The 8,176-nt window shown below is 41.0% G+C and overlaps 1 protein-coding gene across 1 annotated transcript; it reads right to left on the bottom strand.

Moving 5' to 3' along the window:
- Positions 1-2,406: 2,406 nt before the first annotated feature.
- Positions 2,407-3,348, bottom strand: LOC129653709 (olfactory receptor 8B12-like). Its single transcript, XM_055583420.1, has one exon. The coding sequence runs from the start codon at positions 3,346-3,348 to the stop codon at positions 2,407-2,409; it is 942 nt and encodes a 313-aa protein (XP_055439395.1).
- Between the last annotated feature and the right edge of the window lie 4,828 nt (positions 3,349-8,176).

Here is an 8,176-nt window from a genome sequence, read left to right as displayed (position 1 = left end):
ATATATAACTAAGGAGAGCTGATTGTGTAGTACAGGGAACTCAGTGCTCTGTGGTGACCTAGATGGGAAGAAAATCCAAAAAGGAGGAGGATATATGTATATGTATAGCTGATTCACTTTGCTGTATGGTAGAAACCAACACAACATTGTAAAGCAAGTATACTACAATAAAAATTAATTATAAAACTAAATAAAATAGACAGCCAACAAGAAACTACTATATAGCACAGGGGACTCTCCTCAATACTCTGTAATAGTCTAAACAGATAAAGAATTTGAAAAAGAATAGATAGATGTGTACGTGTTACTGAGTCACTTTGCTCTACATCTGAAATTAATGCAACACTGTTAATCATCTCTACTCTAATATAAAGATGATTTGGGAGAATGGCATTGAAACATGTATAATATCATATATGAATGAATCGCCAGTCCAAGTTCAATGCATGATACAGGGTGCTTGGGGCTGGTCCACTGGGGTGACCCTGAGGAATGGTATGGGGAGGGAGGTGGGAGGGAGGTTCAGGATGGGGAACACGTGTACACCTGTGGCAGATTCATGTTGATGTATGGCAAAACCAATACAATATTGTAAAGTAATTAGCCTCCAATTAAAATAAATAAATTTATATTTAAAAAATTAAATTAAATTAAAATTTAAAAATAAACTGATTTTCTTTTAATACAAAAAGTAAAATAAAATCTTTGTGTGATAATTACACAACTGTGATTATATTAAAAGTCACTAAATGGGGAAAAAAATCTACTCCACATATGTTTGTTGTGAGAATCAGTTAGAAACAGTAGCAATTACCTAAGAGAAGCTCTTCTCAAGGCAGAGCATGAGAGGGCACATCCCACCTTGCAAACGCATCCCTTGCACCTGTATACATCACGTCTGCTAATATCTGATTGAACAAAATGGCTCACGTGTCCTAGCTGACCATCAGTGAGGCACAGAGATATATGCTACCTAAAATGAAATCATGACAAGGTATAGATCCATAATACTACTACTGAGTGACAGAATTCGGACCACTAATGCAAATTTCCACACTGAAGCATAGTCATCCCTCAGCATCTGCAGAGGATTGGTCACAGGACCCACCTTGGATAACGAAATCTGCAGGTGCTCAGGTCCCATAATCAGTGTTTCGACACTCTCAGTTTTATAGCTTCACCACCTTTGATGTGTGTTAACTAAATGGCAAACCCTGTCACTCATCCAAAGTTGCCTTTTTCCCAAAAGAGAATCTTTCCAAAGAAAAACTCACAGGACAGTGACTCCTCAGCTCTTAACATGTTAGCACTTTTCTGGAAAACCTTCCTTTATCACTAATGAGTCATTGAGATCAAAGTGTTCTGATGTATTCTGGACACCTTTACTCAATGTTGTAGATAGATAAACCAGTAGAGAGGAACACTCTGTTTCCCACACATGCCTGCATGAAAATATCAGTGTAGTCTATAGTGCCTTAAAATTCTGTGGAAATGGCCTCTTCTAATAACCAGCTGCTTTTAGTACTACCTTGATAACTAACTAGATCCCCAAATTATTTACTTCTTCATTTGAACTTACACTTAGTTGAGTATCTTGAGCCACAGTTTTCCACCATAGCTAAAACACCCAAAATAATCCTTAGGAAAAATTATGAAATCTGACTCTCTTAGCCTTGAAATAAGGTCTGATACTTTCCACTCAGTGTCTTTCTAACCCTCAAACCTACAGAAGTTCATAATCACTAAGCTGGTTCCTGTAGCTGCCATGCATAACCAGGAATTACCATGCTTCACCTAGTATCTTGGACTTACATACTTGCCACCCCCACACCACAATTTTAACATAGCTCTACTGTCATAGGTCAAAATGCAATATTGAAAAATGACTTGTTGTGAAGTAAATTAAATTACTATAAGCAGAATCAGATTTTAATATGCTGATATGTCATACTTAAAATGAAATCTGCAAGGACAGCAACAAAATGAAGAAAGAAAGCATAGCATAAAGGAAAACAAAGTAAATTGGAATTCAAGGGACTTGATTCCAGTCCCAACTGTGGTACCAACTGGCTGCATGGGCCTGGAAAACATATATAATTCTTCTAAGTCTCCAACATCTATTATTGAGGAGATTAGGTTAAATTATATATCAATTATAGATTTAATAGGTTACATATAATTTAACCCATTCAAAATTAAATTATCAATGTTTGTAGAAAATTTTCATAAAATAGTCTTAGAACACTAAAGGTGGGTCAAAGGAGATGGAAAACAAGTCTATACTAAACGTTGATCTAAACGTAAAGAGTTAAAACTCCCTTTCTATATAAAAGGGGAAAAAACTGGAATTTACATTCTTCATTGAAAACACTGATAAACAAAGCATTGTATCTTTTTTTTCAAATATTACTCCTTTCTAGAGAAATTAATTTTCCCCAAGGTTTTCCTCAGGGCAGCTTTGACATCCTTGTTCCTCAAACTATATATCAGTGGATTTAACATGGGCACCACAATGGTATAGAACAGGGATGACACTTTCCCTTGGTTGAGGGGCAAAACGGAAGGTGGTCTGAGATACACAAAAGCCCCAGAACCAAAGAAAAGGAAAACCACAATTATGTGGGAGCTGCACGTACTGAAAGCTTTGGACCTGCCTTCAGTGGAATGAATGCGGAGAATGCTGGAAAGGATTAGAGCATAAGAGATGGAGATGGTGACAATGGGCATTCCAATGTCAATAGTCACAACTATGATGACCACCAGCTCATGCACATAAGAGCTATTACAGGAGAGCTCAAGGAGAGGCGGGATGTCACACATGAAGTGATTGATGGGGTGGTCAGCACAGAAGATCAGACTTGCTATGCTTCCTGTGTGGGCCATGGCCCCTGAGAACCCCATCACATACACACCCAACAAAAGCAGTAAACAGACCTTAGGAGACATGCTGACTGTGTACACCAGTGGCTTACAGATGGCCACGTAGCGGTCATATGCCATCGCTGACAGGACGAAGGACTCAGAGATGACAAAGAAGCAGAAGAAAAACAGTTGAGTCAAACACCCTGCATGCAAGATGCTGTTCTTCCTTGAGACAAAACTCATCAGCATTTTGGGAGTGATGGTAGTGGAGTAACAGAAGTCTATTAAGGAGAGGTTGAAGAGGAAGAAGTACATGGGGGTGTGCAGGCGCGAGTTCAACCCAATCACCGTTATCAAGCCCAGGTTCCCCACTACGGTGACTACATAGAAACCTAGAAACAGGAGGAAGAGGGGGATCTGCAGTCCTGGCTCGTCTGTTAAGCCTGCAAGGATGAATTCTGTCACCGAAGAGTTCTCGGCTGCCATTCTCCCCTGGAGAAAACCCAGTCCATGGGGGAAAGAAAAGAGAACCATTTTGAGAGAAACACCACTACCACCCTCCCAGTACCCACCTCCCATTCTGGAGAATGAAATCCACCAAGACATTTGAGATTTCGTGTGGAAGGAAGGATTTTACCATTTGCTATGGATCTACTTTAATAGCTAAGTGACTTGAGCTTCCAGAGAACAATAAAGAGGCTAGACTTTGCCTCCAGAGTGACCGCTGGCACTTCTACAAGAAGCAGACATATATTGATATTCCAGTTCATTCAAAAATAAGAGATGTCTTTTAGGTCTTTAAGTCAGTCCATTATCTGTGCCCTGTCTCTCCTACTTCTGTTTGACACTGGGGACTTTCCCTTGACCAGCAGAAGAGACGACTGTAACTTCTCAGTGTGCCCACCTCTGGGTCAGTGTTGACAAATAAAGAAGGAGATCTCATATTTTTCCAGGATCTCCTGTCTCTAGTGGATTTAGGGTTAATGATAACTGTTTCAAGCCAGCACTTATTTAAGTGGCTACTATGTGAGGCTGTGTACTAAGCTATGTGACAACACTATTATCCACATTCTGCAGATGAGAAACCTGAGTTAAGTAACTCACCCAAAACTCAGCCCTAAAACTACTGAGCAGCTGCCAGAAGGTGAACTTGGGCAGTCTGACTCTCACAGTTTGCACTGGTAACCACCGTGTTACATGACTGACCAGGGCCAAGCATGTACTCACCTTCCTTTAATTTAGAGCTGTAAGGCCGTAGTCCACTGTCTCTTGTCCACAATTGTCCTGGGAAAGAAAATGACCATAGTGAATTGAAGATGGCTGCTTTGAGCTCAGAACTCTCTCCTCCCAATCTGGTCCTAAGAATCAGAATCTCTGGTTTATCTTGTATCTCATTCTGCTTTGAAGAACATGTTTCCAATTATTGCTTTGCTCAAAACCCCTCCAGCTACAAGGAAGGAGGCCGTGCCTTTTCCTGACTAGTGGATAAAAGGAGAATGGGGAGTTTTATTGCGATTGTAGATGTCAGTGACTTGATTATTCAGAGACTCCCTCAAGACCATTTCCTGAGAGATTACTTTCCCAGGGATAGAAATGTTTGTTTATACCCTTGATATTACGTGCTTTGGTTTCTGGAGACAGTTTCTTTCAACAAACAGTTATCTGGTATAATTAAGAAAAAAATCATTGGAAAACTGACTGTTATTACCATTTCTTGAATATCCATTACTGTGCCTGACAAAGACCCTTTACAGGTTCTGGCTGCCAAGATTGAAAACATCATGCACATATATTCTATTTCTCATAATAATGATATTCATTATTAAGGTAAGCTGCTCACAGAGACAATGTGTTTCAGAGCCCATGTGCCTGGGTCTGTCTAAATTTAGGCCCATATATATAATAACTAGATTAAACTTCCTCTTCTTGAGGGTCACTGGATCCTTAAAGCGGGGTCCCTGCCTTCTGAAATCTGGCAATTTGGGGGAAAGTAACAAATAAACATGAAATGACTTTAATAAAAACAAGAAGTGAGTACATAAAGAAACAATTAACACTAAGAGCTATCTATTATAATTTAGAGTAAGATACGCTTCCCAGGTGGCTCAGACAGTGAAGAGTCTGCCTGTAATGCAGGAAAACCAGGTACAATCCCTGGATCAGGAAAATTTCCTGGAGAAGGAAATGGCAACCCACTCCAATATCCCACCTGGTGATCCGGTGGACAGAGGAGCCTAATGGGCTACAGTCCCTGCAGTTGCAAAGAGTCAGACAAAACTGTGCAACTAACACTTTCACTTTTCACTTTCATTCAATAGTGTATTCATATTTCATTCATTCTAGGAATGACTGCACTGTCCAGCAAACAAGAAAGAAGATTTCTGTGATTCTCTGCCCTTATCTTCACATAGGCTGGAAGTCTAGTGGTAGCAAAGGTTCTCTATCAAGCACTTCGCCTCAGCATCTGTCAGAAGCAGCTTTTCTGTCAGTTAAAACTCCCCTTGGCTGTCCCTACCTTCCACCCAGTTTTAATCAAGTGCTCCTCTCTATTGACTTTCTAGCTTCTCAAGTTCTCAGGCTGAATCCTCATACATCAAATTCCCAATCCAGGGATACATCCAAATTTGTTCTTCCTCTTTAGTTTGCTTTTGTCTATTGTGTCTTCTACTTCTCAACATTAACTTCTGCCTTGTCAAAAATTCATTAGATTAAAGCCTCGATGCACTAGTGTTGAGGTTTTTACTGAATGATGTCAGATGATGTGTGACTGTAGGTGAGATTTTCAAAGCTGAGGTGCTTGAGGGAGAAACTATATATGGAAATTAATACAATCACTATGAAGGACATTACGGAGATTCCTTAAGAAACTAGGAATAAAACTATCCTATGACCCAGTAGTCCCACTACTGGGCACATTCCCTGTGAAGATCATAATTCAAAATACGCAGTGGAAAAAGAGACAGACTTTATTTTTGAAGACTCCAAAATCACTGCAGATGGTGACTACAGCCATGAAATGGAAAAACACTTGCTTCTTGGAAGAAAAGTTATGACCAACCCAGACAATATATTAAAAGGCAGAGACATTACTTTGCCAACAAAGATCTGTCTAGTCAAAGCTATGGTTTTTCCAGTAGTCATGTATGGAATTGAGAGTTGGACTAGAAAGAAAGCTGAGCACCAAAGAATTGATGATTTTGAACTGTGATGGAGAAGAGTCTTGAGAGTCCCCTGGACTGCAAGGAGATCCAACCAGTCCATCCTAAAGGAGATCAGCCCTGCATTTTTATTGGAAGGACTGATATTGAAGCTGAAACTGCAATACTTTGGCCACCTGATGTGAAGAACTGACTCATTGGAAAAGACCCAGATGCTGGGAAAGATTGAAGATAGGAGGAGAAGGGGGTGACAGAGGATGAGATGGTTGGATGGCATCACTGACTGAATGGACATGAGTTTGAGGAAACTCTGAGATTTGGTGATGGACTGGGAGGCCTGGTGTGCTGCAGTGCATGGGGTCGCAAAGAGTCGGAACGACTGAACTGAACCCCAATGTTCATTGCTGCACTATTTACAATAGACAAGACATGGAAGCAACCTAGATGTCCATCAGCAGAGGAATGAATAAAGACGTTGTGCTGCACATATACAATGGAATGTTGTTGTTGCTAAGTTGCCAAGTCGTGCCCACCTCTTTGTGACCCTATGGGCTGCAACACTACTGTGGTGTTGGAGAAGACTCTTGAGAATCCCTTGGACTTGCAAGGAGATCCAACCAGTCCATTCTGAAGGAGATCAGCCCTGGGTTTTCTTCAGAAGAGATGATTCAAAAGCTGAAACTCCAGTACCTTGGCTACCTCAGGCGAAGAGTTGACTCATTGGAAAAGACTCTGATGCTGGGAGGGAATGGGGGCAGGAGGAGAAGGGGACGACAGAGGATGAGATGGCTGGATGGCATCACTGACTCGATGGACGTGAGTCTGAGTGAACTCTGGGAGTTGGTGATGGACAAGGAGGCCTGGCGTGCAGCGATTCATGGGGTCACAAAGAGTCGGACACGACTGAGTGACTGAACTGAACTGGGCTGCAACACACCAGTCTCCCCTGTCCTTTACTATCTCCAGGAGTTTGCTCATACCCATGTTCATTGAGTTAGTGATGTCACCCAACCATCTCATCCTCTGCTGCTCCCTTCTCCTCCTGCCCTCAATATTTTCCAGCAATAAAGTGTTTTCCAATGAGTTGATTCTTCACATAAGATGGCCAAAGTATTAGAGCTTCAGCTTCAACATCAGTCCCTCCAGTGAATATTCAGGGTTGATTTCCTTTAGGATTGACTGGCTTGATCTCCTTGCTGTCCAACGGACTCTCAAGAGTCCTCTCCAACACCACAATTCAGAAGCATCAGTCCTTCACCTCTCAGTCTTCTTTATGGTCCAGCTCTGACACCTATACACGACTACTGGAAAAACCATAGCTTTGACTAGACGGACCTTTGTTGGCAAAGTAATGTCTCTGCTTTTTAATATACTGTCTATGGTTGTCATAGTTTTTCTTCCAAGGAGCAAGTGTCTTTTAATTTCAAGGAGGCAGTCACCATCTCAGTGATTTTGGGAGCTCAAGGAAATAAAGTCTGTCACTGTTTCCATTGTTTCTCCATCTATTTGCCATGAAGTATGGGACCAGATGCCGATTACTCAGCTATAAAAGAAACAAAATTGTGTCAGTTGTAGTGATCTGGATGAACCTAGAGTCTGTCAAACAGAGTGAGGTAAGCCAAAAAGAGAAAATATATATACTATAGTAATGCATATGTATATATGGAATCTAGAAAAATGGTACTGATGAACCTATCTGCAGGGCAAGAATAGATGCAGATGTACAGTGTGGACTTGTTGAACAGTGAGGGAAGGAGTGGGTGGGATGAACTGAGAGAGTGGGACTGACACGTGTACAGTACTGTGTGTAAGCAGAGAGCTAGTGGGAGGCTCCTGTAGAGCACGAGGGGCTCAACTCAGTGCTCTGTGATGACCTAGAGGGGTCGATGGGGGATGTGGGAGGGAGCCCATTGGGAGGGGATATATGTATACATATGGTGATTCATATTGTTGTATAGCAGGAATTTACACAGCATTGTAAAGCAATTACCCTTCAATTAAAAATTTAAAAAAGAAACTTACCATAGAAATAATGAAAGAATTTGGTTATGGAGCTTCCTCTGGGCTCATCTTTGTTACAAGTAACACCTCAAAGGTCTTCAAAACAAATTTTTATCTTAAGCTTTACATTTCAAGAACAAATGTACTATTTTAAA

This window comes from Bubalus kerabau, chromosome 5, assembly GCF_029407905.1.
Source record: "Bubalus kerabau isolate K-KA32 ecotype Philippines breed swamp buffalo chromosome 5, PCC_UOA_SB_1v2, whole genome shotgun sequence".
NCBI lineage: Eukaryota > Metazoa > Chordata > Mammalia > Artiodactyla > Bovidae > Bubalus > Bubalus kerabau.
This window is presented reverse-complemented; position numbering and strand designations above follow the sequence as displayed.

What these genes read in the sequence shown, in the direction of transcription:
- LOC129653709 (XM_055583420.1), bottom strand. Translation starts at nt 3,348, where the DNA reads ATGGCAGCCGAGAACTCTTCGGTGACAGAATTCATCCTTGCAGGCTTA.